This window comes from Polyergus mexicanus, unplaced genomic scaffold (genome assembly GCF_030449975.1).
Source record: "Polyergus mexicanus isolate NDT 795.1 unplaced genomic scaffold, iyPolMexi1.0 SCAF_9, whole genome shotgun sequence".
Taxonomy (NCBI): Eukaryota; Metazoa; Arthropoda; class Insecta; order Hymenoptera; family Formicidae; genus Polyergus; species Polyergus mexicanus.
Genome location: NW_027223329.1, coordinates 9,634,914 through 9,660,750, shown reverse-complemented (window position 1 = coordinate 9,660,750; position 25,837 = coordinate 9,634,914). Strand labels below are relative to the sequence as shown.

The 25,837-nt window shown below is 33.2% G+C and overlaps 2 protein-coding genes across 8 annotated transcripts; both read left to right on the top strand.

Moving 5' to 3' along the window:
* Positions 1 to 3,219: 3,219 nt before the first annotated feature.
* Positions 3,220 to 12,819, top strand: Scap (SREBP cleavage activating protein). Of its 4 annotated transcripts, none has more exons than XM_070301791.1 (13): positions 3,220 to 3,295; positions 4,215 to 4,399; positions 4,484 to 4,717; positions 4,835 to 5,015; positions 5,337 to 5,482; positions 5,569 to 6,661; positions 6,743 to 7,013; positions 7,115 to 8,175; positions 8,255 to 8,414; positions 8,558 to 8,741; positions 8,811 to 8,950; positions 9,063 to 9,274; positions 9,359 to 12,819. In XM_070301791.1, exons 2-13 carry the CDS (start codon positions 4,284 to 4,286, stop codon positions 9,536 to 9,538), a joined length of 3,978 nt encoding a protein of 1,325 aa, XP_070157892.1. In that variant the 5' UTR covers positions 3,220 to 3,295; positions 4,215 to 4,283; the 3' UTR covers positions 9,539 to 12,819. The 4 variants fall into 4 exon arrangements, with proteins under 4 accessions (XP_070157892.1, XP_070157891.1, XP_070157889.1 ...); XM_070301790.1 differs by lacking the exon at positions 3,220 to 3,295 and adding an exon at positions 3,326 to 3,611; XM_070301788.1 differs by lacking the exon at positions 3,220 to 3,295 and adding an exon at positions 3,326 to 3,922.
* Positions 12,820 to 14,628: 1,809 nt separating this feature from the next.
* LOC138936408 (facilitated trehalose transporter Tret1) lies at positions 14,629 to 24,311 on the top strand. Of its 4 annotated transcripts, none has more exons than XM_070301808.1 (7): positions 14,629 to 14,761; positions 15,138 to 15,267; positions 16,442 to 16,608; positions 21,690 to 21,889; positions 22,346 to 22,759; positions 22,961 to 23,535; positions 23,796 to 24,311. In XM_070301808.1, exons 3-7 carry the CDS (start codon positions 16,574 to 16,576, stop codon positions 24,120 to 24,122), a joined length of 1,551 nt encoding a protein of 516 aa, XP_070157909.1. In that variant the 5' UTR covers positions 14,629 to 14,761; positions 15,138 to 15,267; positions 16,442 to 16,573; the 3' UTR covers positions 24,123 to 24,311. The 4 variants fall into 4 exon arrangements, with proteins under 4 accessions (XP_070157909.1, XP_070157908.1, XP_070157910.1 ...); XM_070301807.1 differs by adding an exon at positions 15,629 to 15,720 and having other exon boundaries at positions 14,629 to 15,267; XM_070301809.1 differs by lacking the exon at positions 15,138 to 15,267.
* Positions 24,312 to 25,837: the final 1,526 nt, after the last annotated feature.

Here is a 25,837-nt window from a genome sequence, read left to right as displayed (position 1 = left end):
GCTTGATATATTTTTTATGAAAAATGCAGAGAAATTATTTAAATCGAAAAGAACTTTCTTTGAAATCAAAGATCAAATCCGAGTTACGAGCTAATTGAGGATATCGATTTCGTCGACGAAGCGAATGAGAAAAATCATCGTGAGCTCTAATTAACAGCCGGCGCGTAACGTTACCGATATCATTAATATTTATCGAAGCGATTTTATTATAAACCCCATTTCGCCTAAACGTTTGTGCTTCGAGACGCGGATATCGCCTCCGTTATACGAGACTTTCCTGAGAAAAGGATATAAAATTTTACAGCTTTACCGTTATAATGAAAGCCAGAGATGAGATACCTCGAGGACTTGAGCGATAAATGTAAAATTACCGCTTCGTGCTTTCATATTTAACATAATGCATAACATGGTTTTAATGTATGGTACGAATGCAATTAAATAACCAGAGAACTTTGACATAATTTGAATATTTTATGTAGAATGAATTTAAGTTAATATACTTTCAGGAAAAATTCTATTAAAAAAGAAACAGAAAGTAAACATCTTTTTCTCGAATTATTACTTTATATTTAAATATAATGAGATATTATTTTTTCTACATTTTGAAATTTTTACACGTTAAATATCGTAGTAGTTACCTCTCGTTTAAAGTCAGTTAATGTAAAGCATATGTAGAATTTAATTAACAATAACGCTTTATTATAATTACTTCCCCGTTTATAAAGCGTAATAAAACTCCGTTAACTTTCAATATAAAAAGAATGTCTAGTTTAGATGACGATTTCAAAATTAAAAATTAACTTTAACATTTGATAAAACATTGTAACTCTGCTATATACAATACATTATTACGCCTGAATGATGGCAACGCATGCAGTGTTATGCAATCATAGAAAACTAACACGTTTGTAATTTCGATGTTATTATTATCGATGATCACTATATCATTTCAAGGAAGACAATTTCTATTTCTCGGCAACAAGTTTTTATTCACATTCATACTGTATTTATATACTTTATATATATATATATATATATTATTTGTATCGTGTAAAAATATAAAAATTATTAGCCTCTTGTTTTTCAAACATTATCGACTTTTATCATCTTTTTTGTGAAATCAATTTATCATCCATTTCCGTCATACAAAGTTTAATTGTAATTATAATAAAGAAATATATTAATATCATCGATAACGGACAATAAAATATGCATTTCTTTGTCTTTTGCGTATGTCTCTTCACATGACGTCATATGAGAATTCAATGTATGGTCAAGGTCTTACGTATTTTTCGGATCCGGTTGGCAATATTTCTGAATAATATACAATATTAACGATCGCGCAGACACGTGTGACACCGCGTAGTTACTTGAAATACGAAGCATCTCCGGAGAAAAAATTTTATGCAAATTATACAAATATAGACAGAGTGACGTGTACTTTTCACGCTTTTACGTAATGAAACTTTTAGTCAGGATCTACAATAGGTGTAGGAAGCCTCGAGCGATAAAAAAATTGATCAATCACAGTCAAACGTGAGAAGAATAATCAATTGTTATCAGTAATTTTTTTTACGACTTAAGTCTTACCGTATCTATTGTAGATCCGGCCTTACCCGACTTGTTAAAGGCCAGACAAGTTTATAATTGAGGATCAAGTACAGACATATTCGCGTTTTGTATAAAAGTGGAAAAAACTTAAAATTTACGACGATTTTCTACCGATTATTACTAACTCCCGCATGCGTGTCTCACGTATGCATCGACACGAGCTGTAAAATCGCGTGTACCGCTCACAGACGATTGACCTCCGAGCGATACATGGCCATTTGGAGCAGCCTAATTTCCATTTATTACGCAATTGATGCAATTAGACACGTCAATCGCGGGATAATAGACGAGACACGCCCAATCGCGACTGCGTGAAATAAAGCTCGTTTCGCGCGTATAAAGTCAAGAAGAAGAAGAAGAAGATGAAAGTGTTGGCATGAAATAGACAGCATTATTAATGTGAACCGAGATTTTAATATATGATTTTATGTATTTTACATACAACCTCGCGCTTAAACGCCACATAAATGTATAGTATATCGTTATTGAAACGTGTCGCAGCGAAACAAAATGCAAAAGAATTTATTAACATATCTTAATTCTAAACAAAAGACATAGTCTTCGTTTTTTTGCAACATGCGTCATTCGTGAAAGCGGCTATGAAGAGATATAACATATAAAGAAACTTTTAAAACTTTAAAGAGTATGTAATAAATAAAATGTAGGTAAACATCGTATAAAAGAATGATTATTAACGTGATATCTCGTGAATGTAATATTTGGAATATTTTCTTCTTGCTATAATTTAAATGTAATTTTTGGTATTCGACTTACCAGAGATTTTCGAAACTCAATTTCTATTTCAATTTCAATTCGAGACGCTCTTAAAGTTTGCTTATCACCTCTGACACCATATCTGAAAAAAAATGCAACTTTATTTTGAATGTTTAAATTTTCAATTATGCGTACGTTAAAGTCATAAATAGTAATAAGAAAGAACAGAATTCTAACAGTTTTAAAGCAAGGTTATATCACGCAACTGGAAGCGTTGTGTTTCCGTCTTATCGAGTATCATTTCTACTTTACATATAAATTTATTTGCGATTTAACTTTCTCGGTACTTTAGTTTTATATTCTTCAATTATAAAGCGAAATTCGCTTCCCGAGATTAAAGACTCATATAAATCTATTACATAAAATTAAGCTTTTTACAAATCGTCGTAAATTTCGCCCTCTTGATTCACTTACCTTCGCAAGGACGAAGATTTCGCATTCGAACGAATATAATCCGCGACTTACAAATACGTTATGTAAATATCGTGCTTCTCCCCTTTATGCGTCCGAATCTTCAATTAATTATGCATGCAATCGAATAGCAAATTAGTTTTGCACAAGCGTGTACGTATAAATACACGCGTTACCGATACTTACTGTTACATCTCGCGAGTGCTCATCCCCGAGGCTACTTTCTCGCGCGCGCGCGCGTTCCACGCTTCTTTTATGTATTTTCGTATATTACCTTTCTCTTTTTGATTTCGGCCACGTGCGCGCCGCTCTCGCTCACCTGCGATTGGTTCGTGGCGGGGGGCTCGACGCGTGAGGGGCTCCCGCGCGTCTTTCTCCGTTTAAAAATAAATTAACGCGAGAGCGCGAATTGCAAACCGGCGCCAGTAGACTCCGGGGATCGAAGCGAGCGACGTGACGAGACCTTTATCGTTTCGACGACTCTATCTGCACGGAATATGTACGCGGAATAAAGGCGCGCGTGCGGGTACGTGTATCACGGATAACGCCGTCGTCGCCTTCGTCGTCGTCGTCTCCGTCCTTGTCGCGCACGTTGCGATCATGATGTTCTCGCTCGTTTTTCTCCTCTCTAGAATTTTCACGGCACACTCGAATTACGTGAGAGAGATGACGCGTGTCCGACACGTGCAGCGAATCGCGTAAAAGCGCATCGCGTAATCGATCCCCCAGTTTAGCGATGCTGGCCGCGTGTAACCTCTAAATACGCCGCAGAAAAAGAGCGCCGAACATAACCTACAATAATCTACGTACCTCACGTACGTAATGTAGTTTTTTCCTTTCTTTCTTTCTTTCTTTTTTTTATCATTCGTCGGTTCTCCTTTTTGCGCCCCCGTCTTCATCATTATTCTTATTCGTTCCCCTTCATTGTTCTTGGCGGCTCGTAAAGCTGGTAAAAAAAAATAAATAAATAAAAAAAGGTGATCAAAGTGCGCACCGTCGACGGCAATTCGCGACTGGGATCCACGATCCACGGTCGACATTATCTAACTTTATCCCAGATCTTCATCGATCTTCTTCCTGGATAGGACGAAACGTCGACGATGAAGCGAGATAGTTAGGAGATGCTGTAAGTCGACGCCTGTAACGTAATACCCGTACGAAGAATATACGTGTATCTCTTTACCACGTTATCGTTATCGTTATTTAAACCAGCGTGCGGTCGACGGCGTCATCAAGTCCGGCGCGATTTACGTTCGTTGCGTAATAACAGCGATAATGGAAGAAAAATACGGGCATCTTCATCTACTTTTGCTTTGTTTTCCCGAAAACGTTATCCTCGTTAACGCGCCGCAACAATATCGTGTGTGTCACGCTTGTGTCATCTCTAGATATGAAACGCTATTATTGTATATTGCCAGGTCGGTTACAAACTGTATGGTCGCCTATAAACGGTGGATTATGTCGCACAGGAGACAGACTTAAATAAAATGTCTCGCAGTTTGCCAGATAGGGTAGCCGGGCTCTACTATGCCCACGGCCTATTCTGCTCCTCTCATCCCGTCATCATACTCTCGCTCGCAATCTCAGTTTTGCTATTTTGCTGGTGAGTCATTCGCAACTTCCATGTCGATTTATTTATTCCTCGAATCTGAAACAAGATTGAAACTTGTATTTTGTGTCGTCGCAGCTATCCACTTGTCAATCTGCCTATACCAGGCAACGCTCCGAAAACTGTAATAAACAATACCATCGTACCAGCGAACGATACAGAAACTTCAGTATTGTATGTTCAACAAGTAGTGTTAAGAATCGGAGTAATGCCATGGACTGAAGATCTGACGTTGATGGATGCCTTTCGAGGGCCTCTCTACGAAGTGTTCAATCTCTTGGAGATCATACAAAACTATCAACACCCAGAAACGTGAGTAAAGTACTTTTGTTACCTACTCGGGGAATTGAGAATCTGTATAAAATATTAATGTGCAAATAACAATGTACAAAAAGAAAAAATAAGGATAAAACATCTTTGCTTTTTTAGATTCAAGACACTTGGCCAAGTATGTTTGCATATCGAAGCAGCAAAAAGACGAAATGGTAAAAAAGCAGAAGTGTTGCCAGAATACAACTGTCTTGTTCTATCGCCTGCAAATTTGTGGCAACAAAGTATAGAGTTGTTTGCTCAAGATACAAATCTCATTAATACGATATTTTCTTATCAGGTAAATATGGTATTGCAATATATAAAAAATTACTCTGTGTAAAGTAACCGTATTCTCTTGTAAACAATTTATATTTAACGTTATATATCATGCAACAAATAAAAATCTTTTTCCATCCTGGTATTTTTATAATAAAGATAAGTCTAAGTTTGTTAATTTAACCTTATCTTTATTATAAGAATTACTAGCCTTATCTTTACAATAAGAATACCATGGATGAAAAAAGATTTTTTAATTAGTCAACAAATTTAGTCTTATCTTTATTGATCTTTATGATTAAATTTCTTAATTTGTTCTCACCTTTCTATATTTATATCGCAGAATCTTCAAAGGGGTAAAATAAGTCTCGCAGAAGTAATGTTTGGAATGAGTTTGAAAGAAACAGGAATAAAGAGATATCCTGCTCGGATTCGTCAAAGAATTCTCCAATATGCTGTAACTATTTATTTGAAGAAATATGATGAAGAGTAAGTATTTATAATTTACGATTTTGATGTATTAAAAATGTATACATTAATGTATATTAATGTACATTTTATTTAACTGTTTCTAGATTTATAAAAGGATTGCAGAATCGATTGAAAACTTATTATCATCTGCATCAAAATGTTAGCGATAATATGGACAATGATGCGCGCGATGAAATATTGAATATTTTCTATCCTGGTGAATTCAACTATAGTGAATTCTTTCCATTGATGATGACCTTTCTGGCCTTATTTTTCTACGAATATTTTCAAGTGCGGAAAATAGAACTTGTCAAGTCTAAACTGGGCATTGCGTTTAGTGCTACTGTGACAGTGATGGGCTCGCTATCTATGACAGTGGGTGTGTGTTTTTTCTTCGGTTTGACTTTGAGTATGAGCGCCAAAGAAGTGTTTCCGTATTTGGTGATTATTTTCGGCCTTGAAAACGTTCAAGTGTTGACAAAGAGTGTCGTCAGCACGCCCGCGCATCTAGATATGAAAATACGCGTCGCTCAAGCTCTATCGAAGGAGGGATGGTCTATTACAAAGAATCTACTCACGGAAGTAACGATCCTAACTATTGGACTATTCACTTTCGTTCCTGCTATTCAGGAATTTTGCATATTTGCCATTGTTGGACTACTGAGTGACTTTTTCCTACAAATGGTATTCTTCTCGACCATTCTTGCGCTTGATATCAGACGTACGGAGCTATCCAGCGAGAATTCCAAGTTTCACTTGTCGCATATCCCGCCATCACGCAAGACACAATTCACCACTACAATTACCAATAGAAAACCTCATATCTTCCGCTCCAAGTCTCATCCAAGATTGAATGGTCTATCTACTGGTCCGACGAACGTTATCGCTCCAAATACACAAAATACTCATACACTAGGCAAGATTCCCAAGCGTTTGAGATTGGTGCACATTTGGGCGCGAACGCGAATCTTCCAACGTGCATTTATGGTATGGATGGTTGTGTGGATCAGCATGACTATCAATAATTCCGGTATTATTGAGCATGTGATACACTTGAGTGAGACGCTAAAACCAGAAGCTGATATTGATGGATATACAATAGATAAACCTCAACCACTGAATTATATTGAGCTAAATACAGTAACACCAATATCCGTGTCATCGGCGACTATAGCACCAGATAATTTAAATGAACAAGTAAATTTTTTTCTTGTGAACAAGTAAATTATATTCCTTGTTTCCATAATTGTCTATATAATTCAGTTTTTTTTTTTCCAGGACATAACTAATAATGCGACCGAAGAATTGAATAAATTAAGACCAATGGATTTTCCGCCTTGGAATAGTTTATCATTGTACCATTGGTCCTCGATTCTTTCGATGTATAACGTGTCGATTGCCGGTGGACGAGTGACTATACTTTCGACAATAAAGCTATCGCATGCGGTGAATCCACAATTAGTGAAACAAATAAGCAATCCGAATGATGTTCAGCATTTCCAATGGCAGAGTCTTGCTACCGCCGCGCTCGATCCTTTAGATTTTTCCGGTTTGTAAATGGATATGAAATTAATCAGACACCAGACACAACAAAATCATCAATCACATGCCAGACACAACAAAACTTTGATATTTTTCTTTCTTTTCTAGATATCGAAGTACGATCGAGATCGGAGGGACGCGTATTTAATACGGACGCGCCTTTTGTGCCATCGAGTCCAATGGAGATATTTCTGGCCGCTGTACTATGCCTTATTAGCGTGATCGTGGTTGCTTACACGATGGTCGTACTCTATCGTTGTATCTGCTCCAGAAATTACGCCGAGTGGCGAGCTAGCTGGAATAAACAAGAAAAGACGCATGATTCCGTTACTCAGCTAGTGTTGGAGGCAGTGCCCTTGGTTTTGGAAGGCCATATTCAGGAAGTGGAATGTATCGCGACGGACGGTAATACTATTGCTAGCACATGTCTAGCGGGACACATCAGGGTATGGGACTCGACGTCTGGTGAAGAGCTGGCGCATATCGATAGACGGCAATTCTTCATCGGTCCGCAGAAAATGTTGAGCCAAACATCACCAGATGCTGACGAATTGATGTCAGACTATGAGAGCGGTTCGCCGCCTTCCAGAGGAGAGATGGAAACTGCGCAATCGATGGGACTTTACTCACTAGCTTCGACGATGTATCAAGGAAAGTTATTTCCCGCTTACAACGCGCAGAGAGTTGTTAATAATAACAATCACAAAAGGCGATCTATAGGAAACACGCTGGATTACGATTATCAAATCACTGAACTCGGTAGCGACACTAAGCAGAAGCTATTACGTCGAAGCTTAGACAGCGCTTATGATCTCCCCGATTTGAAATCGGCGATCAATACTAAATTTTCATCCATAAAATACACGCCTTTGCAAAAGAACTACGATCAAGGCTTCGACTTTGGCGAGCGATATAAAATTTTACTAAAGAAACATAATAAATCGATTGAGGAAATGCAAAAATCTGAAACTAGGGAACAGTTGAACGTACTTCCCGCGAGACCAAATAATTCAGTTGGCAGCACGATCTCCATAAATACAGATCGTACGATACAATCGTCGTATATCGTATCGGCGATTTGGTGTATGGATTATCAGGAAAATCTCATAGTGGTTGGATGCGCTAACGGCAGTCTAGAATTCTGGGAGGGTACGACCGGTAGATTTAAGGTGAGAACGAATAATCCGAAAAATAACTGTATCTCATAAATAAAAATTAATAAATTACATTTTTCTCCTTAATTCACAGTGTCTCTTCGATGACGGATCGGGACTTGGAATTTCTGCAGTTAAACTCGTCGGTAGTAGAGTAGTAGCAGCTAAGTTGAACGGTACTATCGATTTTCTGCAACTCGAGAGTTACAGCGAAGGCCAGCAGATTGATTGGGGCTTCACATCCTATAGAAGAAGTAAATAGACATTAAAATATGGCAGATTTCGTTTCTACATTATATACCATATTACATGATATTACTTATATTATAAATAAAATGCTCATTTCTTTATTGAAATAAATTCTTTTATATTTTAATTAACTCTCTTGTTATTTTAGCACATGTGCGAACAGGCAGCGCTGGTTCACCCATGGACCTAAATAACAGTATGCATACGGAGGAAGATCTGCGCTGCATGAAAATTGGCTCTCATAGAGCGCATCAACAAGCGATTACCGTCCTGGATAGCGAAGGCGGACGTGTATTAACGGGTAGCCAGGATCATACTTTGAAAGTATACAGGTATACGAATTCGATCCTTTTTTTTTTTTTTTCCAATTATTCGCATGTAATTATATTTTTCTTATCTAGGTTAGAGGATCAACTGCCTCTATATACGCTTCATGGACATTGCGGTCCGATATCATGTCTATTTATCGATAGACTCAGTCCTATGACATCCGGTAGTGGTTCTCAGGATGGATTACTGTGTGTATGGGATCTTTTGACAGGTAATGTCATTAGTATCAATAAATATAAAATTTACATTTTATTAAAATTTACAATTTATCATAATTTTTGTATTTTTCTTTCACGATTTTTTTTGTTTTGTTCTTGTTGCAGGAACATGCATGTATAGTATTCAAGCTCACGATGGTGCTATAGCTGCTATTACATGTTCGGTATCGTATGTGATAAGTATTGGAACAGATGAAAGATTATGTGTCTGGGAGCGTTTTCAAGGGCACTTACTACATACCTTGCCAGCGCATAAAGCAGCTTACAGTTTACAATTAGTGATGCTGACACATCATCTCCTCATAATTAGTAATCAGGTAATATTCTTTCGAATGCTTATTATGCTTTTGTGATCGCTAAACTATAAATTTCAATCTGAATCTGAATTATTGATATTCCAGGGATCATTAGTAGTCTGGGACGTAAGGACGGGTGAGCCTGTGCGAGAAGTGAGATTGGGTCATAAAGACAGTTGCATTTTCGTAAAACAGATGTTGGCTTTGAGGGATAGCGTTGTTTGCGACTACGGCCGGCAATTAAGAATAGTCAGATTTCCGTTGGTCTCTGATAAGCTCGACTAAATTCTCTGTATACGCGCGTGTACATAGCCATTTTTCTTTACCTAGCGTTCAAAGAGAAAGTGTCTTATGTTATTTAATCTTTAGCTTTTAGAAACTTGTAGATTTTTATACAACGTATATCGTGATATTCTAAAGAGCGATGTATATTTTCGATGTAAGTTTATGTTCTCTGACTACACATTGTGGCCATTTTAGAGTGCACAACTTTCATATAATCGCGATACACATGCTTACAGAAATATATTTTTTATCCCATAAAACATTATATAATCACATTTTTTTTATTTTTATGCCGAATCGTTGATGCTGATAACATTAATAACTTCTATAAATATTAATTGAGAAGATTGAAAAAATGAAGATTGTATAGTTACACATAAAATGTTGTATATATTTTATATTTAGAATTCTTTTTATTAAATTAAATTAAAATGATTCAGAATTTTATGCTCGATTACAAACTGTTGAGACAAATGTAATATCTCTTCATTCTAGTATTTTATAACATGCATAGTGGCTGTGCTTCATTTTGGAATGCCTATTAGCTTTTGTTTTGTAATATAAAAGCGCTTCATATTCTCTATTTAAATCCTTTTTATGTTTTTACGATACATAATATCGTGATAACATACATGCATTTGTAAAACCAGTGTTATTCTTTAATGCATAGATATAAGACATTCTACTTATGACTCGATAACGATTATGACATAACTAAATATCAGCGAAAAAAATAGTTGTATGTTTCTGTGACATTTTGAATATTCCTACTCGCTTTAATGATGGAATATGGATTTTGAAATCGCATGGGAACTAATCGAACGATCTTTTTTGAATTGTTGAATAATGTAATAACATTACATTCAACAACTATAACTGCAAGTAAACCAAAACTTAAATCTGAGTCCTCGTAAATGAATATAAATATTATTGTATGGATGAAAATGAAATAACCATTGTTACACATCAAAGTTTTAAAAGTGCCTTTATCATCTTCGTCATTTTCATCTTTACGAAGAAAAATTAAATAATTCCACTAAAATAAGAATAAATAATTAATATAAAAAGAGATAAATATCTGTATATTTATTATTATATAATATATATTAATTATGTAAAAATTAAATTTTTTAAATTTAATTTGATATATAATTAAATTTATTTAATTAAAGAGATTTTGATGTGATTCTGATACCCAAATTGCTTTAAAAATTTAGAAAGATTATAACCATGATGTTATTTAAAGTTGGTTGATGTTATCGTTTCAATTATCGTTTATTAAGTTATTTCGAGAGGCTGGAGTTACATGAATATATTAATGTGGGTTATTTGTGAGTATATTTTCAATTGATTCCATCAATTGGATATTTATTTATTGTCATCGCACTACATTTTTGCGTTTTACACAATTTTTTAAAGGGGAAGAGTTTAAGCAAAATGACATTGATTTCTAATTTATCCAACTATGTTTATATGTGTTACTGTAGTAATGTGTTATTACATCCATGTATAGGTACACAAAAAAAAAAGATTGCTTCTTTATTTGCTTTACTTAATATGGCAGCTGATTTGTAAGAGAAGCGTATATAATGTTACATAAAGAAACATAGTTCTTTGAGGGAGTACATGCCGTTATGAGTTGCTACATATTATTTTCTTGCGAATAAGCAGACTTGAAAGAATATAATAGATTGTGCTTCTCTTTGATCTGTATATGTAGAGGGATAATCAACTTTATTAAGATAAATGCATGTACATGGATCTCCTTTCTCAAGAGGGTGCGATGCTCTCAATCAAATATAGATGAATGGAAATAAGGTTGAGAATATTGGTGTATCGGATAATAATGCGAACATTGCATTGTAGAGACGCACATATGTCTTTCTTGATTTTGTTTATATTAAATAATATATTTATTATAAGTTTGTTCTCTCTTTTTTTTAACTGATCTGAAACGGAACAAAATTGAAGAAGACGGATATATATTTAGAAGTTAAAAAGAGAAAAAAACGAAAAATGCAAGAAGTTTAGTAAAACTCAATAAAAAGAATAAATATACACTAAAAAGATATATAATTTGCAAAACAATATTTTTTTACAATACGAATCAAACTATCCGTACACCACATTTCTCGCAAGTTAATAAAATTTTAGGCTGATTGTACTCAATACATGGCAATTTTTTTAAAATAAATATTTAATTTTTAAATGTTCTTTATGCGCGAGAGCGAATCTACAACCGACGAGAGAAGGAAAAGTAGCAACATAGATATATATTTTTCCTAAGCAACTTTATATCGCAAGCATCACTGTAAGACTCAACTCTATACTGGTAAAAAATAAACGAACAAAAAGAAGATATACAGGATGTCCGATAAATCGTGGTGAGAGAGAGCCGATTTCCCGTGGGGGTAAAAAAAAGAAAAAAAAAACGAATAACGGAAATATAAAATAAATATTTTGATATAATCTTCGAGAGAGAGAGAGAAAATTAGTCTTGAATATATGTAGGTATATATATATATATAAATGCGTGTTTATATATTTTTGATTATAATATTGTGCGCGCTGATTACGATATACAGTTCTTAGTAAAATTTAGCGATTGAGACATCAATTGTCACGAGTCGCCAACGATTTATTGATCATCCTGTATTATAATAAAATGTGCTCCTAGTAACAACTGTCGACTCGCTAATGATTAAAAATCTGTGCGTGTGACTTTTATATTTATTTAGTTAATTTAATACAAATTTTCATGCCGATCATATGCAGAATATGTTATTCTTAATAAATTGTCATATTTAATGTTAGATACTCGTCTTATTTGTCTCGTCATATTGTTACAAACCTTTGCCGAGATGATCTGTCATCGCCCGTAATCTTGAGATCCTTTCGACAGTTCCTGGTATCGCATATTGTTAACGGCATGCTAAAAGAAAAAATGCGTGCTGTGATATAAAAAAATAATTAATAATGCTCTCTTAAGATCTTTTTGAAAAAAATTTTCCCTTTTGATTAATACGCACCCACTATCCGGATGATTATAATATATAGTAACTAATATGTTAATATTTTTAAGTATATTATTACGATCTGGATTTAACACAATACGAATCTTATAAGTATCCTTAATTTATCAACAAATGCATTCTCTTTTATATAAGTGCAACAGCGATTAAAGTCTCGTTAACTGTGTGTTCAAAGAAAGAGGGGGAGATGAATTATTTATATATATTTTAATAAGAGAACTGATAATATTAACGTACGACATAATCAGCATTAAGCAGGATAAAAAATCGTCGTATTTTTCGTTCTTGACTGATATTTAATAAAAAAAAAAAAAAAAAAAAAAAAAAAAAAAAAAAAAAAAGTTTATATAGAAACCTTACGACATTGTTATATTATGATTAATTATGCAAACTTTATGCGCGATCTTGTATCAGTCAATGACGCTGTCGCTGCTTGATATTATATAAATCAGCGATCTTAATCGCTTCTCGAAATGAAAAAATTGATGCTATTAACAATATGAGTTAAGAGTTCGCTGACACCTGAAATGACAGCGACGTAATCCGCGACTAGACAATATGTATGATGATAATGTAACCAACAAGTGCCAACAATTAACATAATCTTTAATACCTGGTCACTTTCCTTATTATATATTTGTGAACAAAATTATGCGCCAACCACTAAGGCTCTTGTAAAATAAGTGATTTATGATTAATATCTGTTCTCTAAGAAATAATATTTTATTTCTTATTATAGTGCAAGCAGATAAACGGTAAAAGAAGCATTTTCGGCAGTTTCGTATTTCGGTTACCATAAACATTGAAAAATGATCTTTATATTTATTCGCGACAATAAAAATATATTTGAAGCACATTGCATTGAAAATTGATCTCACTGAAATGAATGTCGATTACACAAACTATACCTGACGGATATAAAATAAACAATTATATAAAAAAAAATAAAAAAAAAAAACAGTAACATATATTCACAAGTTATTAATCACATATGTGAAATGAAAAGACAACAGAAGAAATGAGCGAACAAAGCTAATGAAGAATGACAAGTAATGATTAAAAACTATTTAATTATAATCGATTTTTTATTAAAATAAGACAAAAATATTTCCTACAAGAATTTTCAAACGTAGCGTCAGAAACACACACAAATTGCGGAGAATAGTACAATGTGGGACACGTAGCGGCACATTATTATCGTTTCGTGACATTATTAACGCTACCGACGTGCCAATACGTTATCCATCACTTTTCAATGATTATAGTATTGAGCAGATACTCACACACACTCATACATTACTTATAACTTTTCTTTAGAAAAGAATCTTCGAAAAAAGGAGAAAATGCATTAAGTTAATCTATTTAAAAAAAGAACTATTTTTTTTTTTAATTCCACTGTTCAAAACTGTAAGATTCGAGATAATTATTTCTTATCTATGTTATATATGCAGGCTATACATTCATACAATATTTTCTATTTTTTGCATGCATATCTAATAATATTCGACCTTTAATATTCACAAATATAAATATGAAATAATTAATTAGTACAATTAATAAAAGAAATTAATTTCGCAGAGAACTTCTTCGCAAAAAACATAAAATTAAGTAGAATTTATCGACGTGCCATTGCAGGATGTGATAATGTCAAAAGTGATCTTGGAAGATTTTTGATTATGTTTAAGTATCATTGTTAACTCTTATTTAAGATAACGTTTTAATATCAACTAGACAAGTTGACATTCGCGTGACATTTGTGCATGAATAAAATTGTTGTTACGTGACAAATCATATAAAGAAAAAAAAATCTGCATTTTAGGCAATCAACATAAATTAAAGTGTGTGCGTGCGGTCATCCCGACTTTTTTTTTTTTATAAATGTTAATTTAAATGAATTTTTTTAAAATTAATGCTCTTTAATCGGAAAATCTATCGATCGCTCAATCTTTTCACGTTGTCCTGACAGCCGCTCATCGCGTGTACATAATAATTACGACAAAATGATCGGTGGCAAGAGAAGGGAAAAGAAGAGGTCACGTATGAGCACGTACATCGTACATGTACCGATTCGCCTTCATTGGGAGAACAGGGAAGGTACATGTCGAAGGAGGGAGCTCAAAATTGAAAGTACAGCTTGCTCGTGGCTTTCGCGCCGCGCGGTGTTTAGTCCATCGCGACGTCCCGATCTAATGTAAATCGATAATTTCTTTCTCACTATTTTCTACCGCTTTCCACTTTGATCGTGATTTCTCCTCGGAATCTTTTTGGATATTTTCCTGTGAACGACACAATTTCTCGCTCCGCGACAAGATACTGCGGTTCTGTCAGTGAACAATTTGCCACTCTTTCTTCGCGATCTTGGAACGGCTAAAGCGAAAGAGATTTGTTTTTGAAAACAGGCAAAATCCAGAAAGAAACTTTTAAAATCTATCGCTACGCCGCTATATATGAGAAAGATTTTTTATTAAAGAATTAAATAAAAATAGAAAAGGAAAAAAGTGCGACTGGTTAATAATTTCTTCAACTTCTTCACGAAACGATTCATTAATCGATATTGTTCTGTTCAGTGAAAGCAAACTTCTACAAATGTTTTTCGACGGAATTATAAATTAATTTTTGACAAAAAGGATATATTCAAAATTTTCTTGATTATTTTCTCTTCAGTTTTAACGAGGATACCAGCTGTATATCTTAAAGGTGTGTATTTAAAAAAAAAATCAACTGTGATGATAACGAAATATTCAAGATTATCATCGAGCTAGAAAAAGAAACGACGATTTCTATTGTAAGAGAATTTCCATTCTGACAAATACAGATGACAAACCGATTAGGATGAATTACAACCAAAACAAAAACATTGAATTACTAACACCTTAATCGCCAGCGAGCTTTGCAATCGTCTACATACAATGACATTCAATTCAAATAATTCAGTAATTGTACCTGTGGCATTTCTAGTGCAATAATCGACTTGAGATGTTTAGATTTGATGAAGTATTATAATTAAAGCTATAGTCATAGTTAAAAGTAGCTATAAAAAGGAGATTTCTGTTTCAAGCGTCGTGAAATTATAAGAAAGCTGATTATCCGCGAAATAGAAGAAGCATCGAAAGAATTGTTAATATCTTCTGTCAGGACGCTTGCAATCAGGTGAGCACGAAAATCGTATAATCAAACTCCTCCCGAGCGAAAGAATTTTGTACGACAAGTAGATGTATCAAGGTACATAAAATTCATTTCCCATATAATACCGAATATTTGAATATATTGATTCATTAATTCTTTTTATACAGAGTGTTTTGTAATGATTAGAACTAGCTAAAAATTTTTTGAGAGATATATTTATACATTAAATATATTAAAACTCGTATATTATATATATTACTCATCACACAATAATGAATAATTAAATAAAATAAACCAAAATAAATATAAGATTTAATAAATCATTTGCTCTTCTCTGCATTGTAAATTTTATTATTATACAAATCTGCAAAATCAATTTCCATTAATTTTTTCTTAATTTAGCTACTCTTTGGTCTCTAGCGTATCATTTATGTGCAAATTATACTATACTATACCCTACACTTTTTTAAATCGCACGCTTATCAAATCTAAACATAGATATTGAAGCTGTAATGTACCGAGCACATAATCGGCTCGCTAAACTCTCACGATACGATCTTTACGAATGCAAATCCGCCGTTTGTACAACAGAATTTATTGCGATTCTCTTCTTCTCCTTGGCTGTTTTTGAGATTCTTTTCTCTCGCGTCATATAAATAAGTGAGCTTTAAACGCTTGTACGCCGAATAATCGAAATCGGTGACTTTATACAAGAATTTAATTTTACATTGTTCTGCTTCGAAAGGAGGTCATCCTTGTACCAACACCGCCGTCCTTCCCTCGATATGCAACGGAGAATCTGATATCTGTAAAACCGCAAGCGACTCCACGTGCCTAAGACCCGAAGATTGAATCGCAAGCGTATCAAGCCACGAAGATGGCAGCGACCGAATGCATAGAAAACGGAAAGAGGTTCGTCATATTTGAATTTTGTATTTTGCATCTTAACGATTCGTGAGAGATTCCGAACAACTATTCTCAATTTCAGATACCCGCAACATCGTTATAAAATTTGTTCTCGAATGGAAACAATGTTGTTAAGAATATTTATTTTTTTGCTCGAGGCTATTTATGATTATGAGACAATTTATTTTTTTACGAGATTTAAGTTTTCTCGTAAAAGAAGATGTAAGTGTCATGAATAAAAAACACTATATTTTTTCTAAATGATAAACTTAATCCGTAAGGGGAAAAAAAAAAAAAAATTATTTTTTACGTAAATTTCCAGTTACTAGAGATTGCATATATAATCCATTGATTTTGATTATAGAATCTTGTTTAAAGAATTCGTGGCCTTAATAACATGCATAACGGAAATAAACTACTTGCCCTAGTTATTATCAAAACAAATTAATAAAAATGTTCGTTTATCAACTTTCATAACGAGTTTCTGTTCGCGGATGTATGTGAAACTAAGAGACCTCGAAATCACGGATGTAAAGAAATAAATGTTCGAAATCCACAAAACGTCGATGGTATCTGTAACAATAGATTTCGAGGCAAACTACATGATAGAAAAACGTTAATGACATAATTTTTCGCGAAATCAAACTTTCTGGCGTTGCATAGTGAATTATCGTTCTACAGGTGTCGCTAAACGATTAAATATACATATACTACAAAGAAAATGACAAAAAATTACTCCTTTTATTTATATTTTTGTCCAATATATTTTTTTGCATACGAGTTAATGAAATATGGCATTTTAATTTATATCGGTAATTTGCGACAGAATCTATTATTATGTAATATTATCTACGAATACACTGTTATGTCTATTCTTTATTATTTGTTCCATTTAGTTTCACTTGAAATTTTCTGCTGATAATTCTACTCATCGAATTGATATAATTATCTAATTAAATAATTAATTAATTTAAAAAAATATAAAAAGTTAAAATATTATAAAAGGAAATATAAACTGTAAATATCAATAAATTAAAAAAAAAGAGCCATGTAAATAACTGTTACAGTTTCGTAAATTCGTTGAATTACATATGTCAGTTTATATCCGCGATTCACTAAAATTGATAATGTTCTATAGCCGCGTTTATGCTACATGTTCGTAATAAACATATAATATATTCTCATTTTTGTTTTCTGACTATGTCAGAAAGGGGTATTTCTGCGAATAAGTTTACAGTTGTCGATGAAACGAAGTGGAGGCATTAAGGAAATTGCAGGAAATGAGATATTATTGAATTCCCGACCACACATAATTTCTAACAATTTTTTTTTCTTCGTTCACATAAACTATTCTAGCGCACGTTACATATATATATATATATATATATATATATATATATATATATATATACTTACGTAACATATATATTTTATTAAAACGCACATCACAACCAAATGCATTTTACACTATTCTTAAATTAATGTAATTACAGTATAAAATTAAAAACGAAAAATATTGTTGTAAAATTTCAACATTTTGTTGCATATTTTATCTAAAAAAAAAAATACTTTTTCAATGAAAAATATTTCTGATATTTCGTCTATTTCATTCTGATCGTAAATTCGACAAATTTCTAAATTTTCACTAGTTATTCTTTTTTAAAAATTTCTTAATCGCGATAAATGATTGATAAATAAAATGCTTATTACAGAACATGGATTAAATGACAAAAATATATATTTTGTATTTTAGTAAAAACTATGTAATCTTAATATTAATATAATTCAAGTGGCGCGCTATAAATTAAAGATCATTAATTGCGACAAACAATAATCGTACCTGGATTTGCAAGTAGGTCACTGGCCGACAATCTCATGGCATTCAAATGACGCTTTTGTGCGTCGAGACTCGTTAATATTCTTTGCGTCACTTAGAAACGTATCTGCGAGATGAAGCATCTTTGCATTCGGCATTCAATCAGGTGTGGTGATAAGAAATCTCATTAATATAATAATCGTTTTATCGATAGCGTTAAGCAGCGTTGCAACGTAATAATTTAGCGCAGCGCGGTTTGAAAAGCCTGGAAAGGAGCTCTTCTACGGGTTTGGCTCAATTACTATGTGACACGTAATGACGTAAATGCGTAACGACACTACTTATTGTCAATGATAAAGATTACGCTCGACTATGACAAAGATCTGTTTTTATTTTTGACGAATAACCGTCCGAAATAAAAATATCATGGAGTAACGTGTTTATCTACGAAAAAAATGAAACACGCCCGACAAGATATTCTCTGCACGTATTTCCACGATACTTCTTGCCATAAATATTCTCGGAATTTTTTGAACTGTATAAACTTTGCAGAGATGGAGTTTCGCTTAGCGGAAAAAAATTGTCGCGACGTTAAAAATATTGCAATGGAGTCTTTGTTGTTTATTTAAATTATAATGGGATATAAACATTCGGCTCTAAGCAAATTTTCCGATAACCATCTGATATCACTAATACTTTAAGTAAGTACGCGTATTTTCCTTTGAAAGTAAATTTTGTGCAAACAGTAGAATATTCATATAATAGAAATTCGAATAGGTTTTGTCGTTCGAATATTTTAGCGTTCATTATTATGACAAAATAAATCGTAAAATGTTGGCAAAACCTAATAATTCACTGTTACTGAGAATCAAAAAAGAATCGCAGAACGATCGTTTCTAAGTCTTGAAATAAAATTTATTTCCTTCTCAGCAATAATGCCAGAGAATAATTAATATTCTTTCAATAGAATGACGTTAAAATCGACGCGACGTTACGTGCGCGTACGAAGGACACTCGATTGGCATATTTTAAGCGTAATTAAAATCGCATCCGAGTTTGATTGGATGCTACATACCATCAAGTACCATTTAATAAATCCTTCGACGTATAAAGGACATTCAATTAAAAGTGTTATAATCGACGAATTTTTTAAAATCGTACCTATCTCTCGTCTACGTTTTCCAAACAGAATTTTAATTCAGATTAGAAGTATTTAATGTTTAAAATTAAGAAAAGTGACGAAAGAATTAACCCTTAATTTGACGTTCGTTAGATGAACTGTTGAAGGAAACGCGTTTGCAAATTTTGTCTGTCGTATCTTAGACATAATTTGTAAATTTATGAATCTCTTTACTTTCTATGTGCAAATAAGGTCTCTTAGTAGAAACATTAAAAAATGCGATACGTATGTGGGCAAACAAACACGTTTACATACTCGAACAGGTGGCAAAAATGAGATTGCGTTATACGATTGAACATGTTACATCATCACCGGGCTCGTTTCATTCGAATTGAGGGAATGGCGCGCACTCGCGAACCAAATACTTTGCCTAAAGCCAGTCGTCGTACATCGATATCACAAATCCATGATTTATCGCGGGTAGAGAAAAAAAGAGAAAATAATACTAAATATACATGCGCGAGAAAATGATTAGGAAGAGAACGTTTATGTTCGCTTTTTACCACGACCTTGCGTAAATAATCCATTCACACTAATCGTCGCATTGTTCGCCGGTACTTGGTGTGATGCTAGCGGTTGTAAACTGACATGATTCGACACAAAAGGTGCCTCAATCGTCATTGCGCTTATGTAATCATCACGCGTGTTCTTGAACGTTTGCACAATACAACATGTGGATCATCGTCAACCAGTTTGCTATTTTTCACCAACTTTCTTATTGGTATTACTGAATTATTTTCATTTCCTATCCTTTAATAACACAGATGTTATTTATATAATAAATGATATCCTTCCTTTACTTATAAACTGTAAATAATTTTGTAAATATTCAATGCTATTGCCGTATTTTTTCACAGATATCTTCTAAATTATAATTTATTTGTAGCATTAAATATTGAAGCTTTTGAACTGTAACCTTTTAATGAGATACATTAACAAAGTAAAGAGACAAAGTATACTATGTGATGTCGGGTGATAAAAGATTGAATTTTCTCGTTTTTAATTTGCTTCCAAAATTATTTACGTGATTGTAATGTAAAAATAATTCATTTTTGATAAATAAACATGATATGCAGAAAAATGTTATTTAAACAACATCGGCATAAAATTACAGTTGCCGATTAGTTTGTCAATAATTAAAAATGACTGTATTAAAGAGTTGTTAAATTGTCCAATGAAAGAAACAGTTTATGAAAAATTTATATTTTTTTTTTTAATGCACGTGAGTCTAAGAATTATGTAGGCAGTTCCGCGAAATAACAATCTCAGAATCGCTGCAGAGATTGTCGCCAAAAGCAATGCGATTACATCAGGTGAAAGGCTTTGTAAGTGGATCGTCGATTATGCTTTTACAAAGTGTAGAGGCTGTGTTTCACTGAACTCGCATACTTCTCTCAATACACGAAGTGTCATGTTGTTATTTTTTTTTTTTTTTTTCGTTACTTTGACGTATGTATATTATATATGTATGTTTGTATGTAATTGTCATTATTTATATATATTATATTGAAAATATGATATTCCAAAATAATTTAATTATATATTACGGTACTGCACTAATTTAATAGCGCAATATATCTTTTATAAAATAATTTTATATGCTTTTTTGCTTTCTCCGATTAATTATGTATGCGTGTTCAATCATCTAGCAAATAAATTCATTCGACATTGCGGATTCGTAAGACTTCTAGCCCGACTACTAACGATGAGTTGTTGAGTAAAGTATATTTAAGACCGTCTATTTGACTGATTGAGAGCTCAATGTGGTGCACGTAGTTTAAGGGTCTTTAAAAGTATGCTAACAATAAGTTGTAAGACCTATCGTTGATAGTTTTACAGAACAGTAATTTTAAACGAAAAATTTACATAATATGGTAAAATGAAATTAATATCTAAAAATCTAGATAAACTTTTATGAAACATAAGAATAATTTATAATATATGCGTTAATGAAATTCCAATATTTATTAATTTAATAATTATGCTTAATCCCTGTATTAAAAATATATGAGAAATATCGATTTCAAATAATTCTGTCATTATTAGAACGTGCATAAATATATACACACACTTTTCTTATCTACACTTTAGGAATGATGACAAGACATCGGTTGACGCGGCGTACATTTCCAAACTTCGACAAGCGATACCACAATGCTGTGCAGTCGGCGCCAAAAATATACTCCTGCTTGCCTTTGGTTCAACCCTAGGATTCGCGACTATCCTCATTCCAGCATTACAAAGAGAAGATACAGATATCAAAGTCACTACGGAAGAATTAACATGGATTAGTAAGAATCTATTTGCAAATATAACTGAGCTGAGAATAATTTAGAATTTTTCGTAGTTTTTTTTCCCCTTTGGAATATAAATAGAGAAATTTTTTTCCAAAAAATCTTATTCTGTCTTTTTATATAAAATCAATTAATCATAAACTAAATTTATATCAATTAAAACTTATGGAAATAGTCGTAGTATTAAAATTATTATATTATCATATTGAGATACTACATGTTTAAATTAATTTAATTCACATTTAATAATTATACATCAATTATTTTCTATTACATAATCATATTTATTTTTTAAACATTATTATTATTAATTTATTGCATTATAATTTTAATAATCTAAATTTTCTCTCTCTCTCTCTCTCTCTTTCATATGTAATATGAAATAAATTTATTCATTAAGTTATTTTATAAATTATTTTATATTTTTATTACTATGTTTTTTTTCTTTCACAGGTAGTCTAAACCTGTTTCTCGTGCCGATCGGTTGTCTCGTGAGCGGACCGCTGTCACAATATCTGGGCAGGAAGCGAACGATGATGTTGACAAATATTCCGTTCGTAATTGCCTGGTTGATATTTTATTATTCTAGCAATCCTGCGATGTTGTTTATCGCGCTCGCAATGACAGGCCTGACGGGTGGCCTTTTGGAAGCGCCGGTCTTGACTTACGTCGCCGAGGTGACTCAGCCTAACTTGCGCGGAATGCTGTCCGCGACCTCTTCGATGTCAGTCATTCTGGGTGTTTTCACGCAAATGTTGAGCGGTAGTCTGGCCCATTGGAGAACGGTGGCAATGATCAACTTGGTTTATCCGATCATCTGTTTCTTCGCTTTGTGCTTAGTACCTGAGAGCCCACACTGGCTCGCAGGTAATCGCACAGTCAAATTATTTACGTATTGTAAAGATTATTAAATCATTTAAAAAAAATTATCTTAATATTATTTATGTCAGATTATTTATCTATTTGAAAACTTTAACATCTGATTATTTCTTTTCGTTTTAAAAATTTATTTCTAAATTTACTAACTAATTTCACACACACACACACACACACATTGGTTTTCCTCAGCCAAGGGTCGTTTCGCGGAATCGGAACGCGCTCTCTGCTGGTTACGGGGTTGGACAAGCCCGTCGCAGGTACGGAACGAATTTCAAACGATCTGCGAGACGGTCGAGAAGCCCGCCGACAACACCGACGATAAGAAGGAAGTCTGGCGATCCTACACTAAACGTACGTTCTACATGCCCTTCATCCTGGTGAGCGGGGCATTCTTCATCAGCGCTTTCGGCGGCACCTCGACCCTGCAGACTTTCGCCGTCTTAATATTCGCGAAACTCAAAGCACCGATCGACAAATACATGGCCACGGTGTTGTTGGGCGTCGCTCAATTGGTCGGCACTATAGTCTGCGTGGTGGCAATCCATTTCTTGGGAAAACGCAAGCTGTCGTTCATATCGGTCAGCGGCACTGGTCTGTGTTTCATTGTTACTGCCGTCTACGGCTATCTGAGTGATACCGATTATTTTGACGGAGTCAGATACACCTGGCTGCCGACTACCCTCATGATCGGCGCCGCTTTCGTGTCGAATTTCGGAATCAGATTGTTGCCTTGGGTTTTGATAGGCGAAGTGTTTCCGGTGAAGGTACGTTTCGCGATATTTTTCTTTTTCAGTAGTTTTCATCTTAATTCTTATTAATCTTTATTTAAATCCGTTTTTACTTTAATTTATTTAATTCAATTAAAATAAATAAAATAAATTAAAAAAATAATTACAAATATTAATTATTTAAATTAATTTTTACATTAAATCAAAACATGGACTGCACTCATTTTTTCAAGCGCTTATACACATTAAAAATTCCTTGTGTTTCGCGAATGATTTTCATATTCACTGATTCATAGGTACGTAGTAGCGCAACCGGCGCTTCAGGTATGGTCGGCTACATTTTAACATCGACCGCGAATAAAACCTTTCTCTACATGATGAACGGCATATCGCTATCTGGAACGTTCATTTTCTACGCTCTGGTCAACTTGGCCGGCCTGTACTTTTTATACACGATGCTACCCGAGACCGAAGGTAGGACCTTAAGGGAGATCGAGGAACATTTCGCCGGTATACAGAATTTGAAGGAACGGCCTAAACAAAAGCAGCACGTAATTAAGGAGAAGTGGGCGGCCGCGAACCCGGCGATCGTACACGACGAAAGTATCGAGAGTAGATTGTAGATTCGCAGATCAAATTGATTATTGAGTATTGCACTTCGAATATATATCTTGCTCTTCGCGAAAATTGTAATTATTTCGAGTATTCTGTTAAATATTACTTATCTGGTTGTTAAATATCAATATCTGGATGAATTATGCGAAGCGTAATCGCACATCTTTGTTAAACAGATTTTTATATAATCTTGAATGATATATATATATATATTTTTTTTTTTTTTTTTTTTTTTTTTTTTTTTATTAGTGAACGTGTGCGATTAAATGCAGTTTATTTTCTGCTATATTTAATGCGAACGAGAATTATCGCGTTAAAAAAGTTTGTTATCATTCCTCGGGTAACGAGTAACGCAATCTATAAAGAAAAATTAATAGATATAAAGATTGATCGATTGAAGAATAATATAGCGAAGATAAGAAGATTATACGCGAAGATATTGGACGCGTAAATTATATAATTTTCTAAGATATTTCCAGGAATATTTGAAGCGCTAATGATGTGTCGAAGAATCTTAGGATTAGCAATCTTATTTATTTCGCAAAAAAAATTTGCAGTTGCCATAAAGCGTCCTTAATATCGCTCGATTAATAGCGAAATGCTGGAGGAAAAGCTTGAGTTTTGTTACTGCTTGCGTGGAAGCTTTCTTTTTTTTTATTTCGCCAAGATTTTCGTATTTTATTGAGACTAGATATATAAATTTGATGGACAAGTGTAAAGACCGTATAATGTCTAATGTAAGTAGAATTAAGCTTTTACTGTACTAACGCGGATACAGTTATTACACCATATCATATTCTTCTGTGATGATCTTTTAATACTAAACGTAAAAGATGTATATTTCGATAAAACATAAAATCATTTTTCTTTATTACATTTCCTTATGAACTCGATAATATCTCTCACTCATTAAACGATTTATATTTGCTCTCGATAGAATTATGAATTTTGAATAAAGTAGAACTTTGAACAAATAAAAATGTTGTATATATCATTTTTATGTATTTTTTTTTTTTTTTTTGTAATTTACATAATAAAGAGCTTATAAGCTAAATAATCTATGAGTGTCTTATAATTTAAAAAAGTAAAAAGAAAAAGAAAAAAATCCATTCCTAATAAACTTTTTTCAATATTTTATATATCGCCAAATTTCTTTTCATTATTTTATCTATTATTTTATTAGTTTATATAAACCGATGAAAAATAATATTTTTAAAGAAATCTCTTTCCTTTATAGATAGAATTAATGAAAAATAACTTGACTATTATATCAGTGACTTTAAGAAAAATTAGAGCACGATATCAATCGAATTAAATATGCTCGTAATCATACTTATTATCTGTATAGAAATTGGAAATATTGTTAAGGATAAAGAAAGTATGTAACGATCGAGATGTGATTGTTGAAACTACTTGCCAACTAACAGGAATAGAGAAGAACTCGTGGTTCTTCGGTATTGCTGTAGATGGAACACGTGGTCGTCTTTATCTGACAATGAGAGACCTATAGATTCATAGTAAGATTCTGCCCATACATATTAGATAGATAGATTTTAATAATAGATTTTAAGATCGATTCTTTTATTAAACAAATATGAATTAATTTCTTTCCAGAGAGAAAGCTAACGATACTTTTCCAGGTCATAAAGTTTCGGAAAAAATCTCTTCCTTCAAATCAAAATATGTGCCACGAACAACCAGGAATAAAGGGATTTCTTCAACT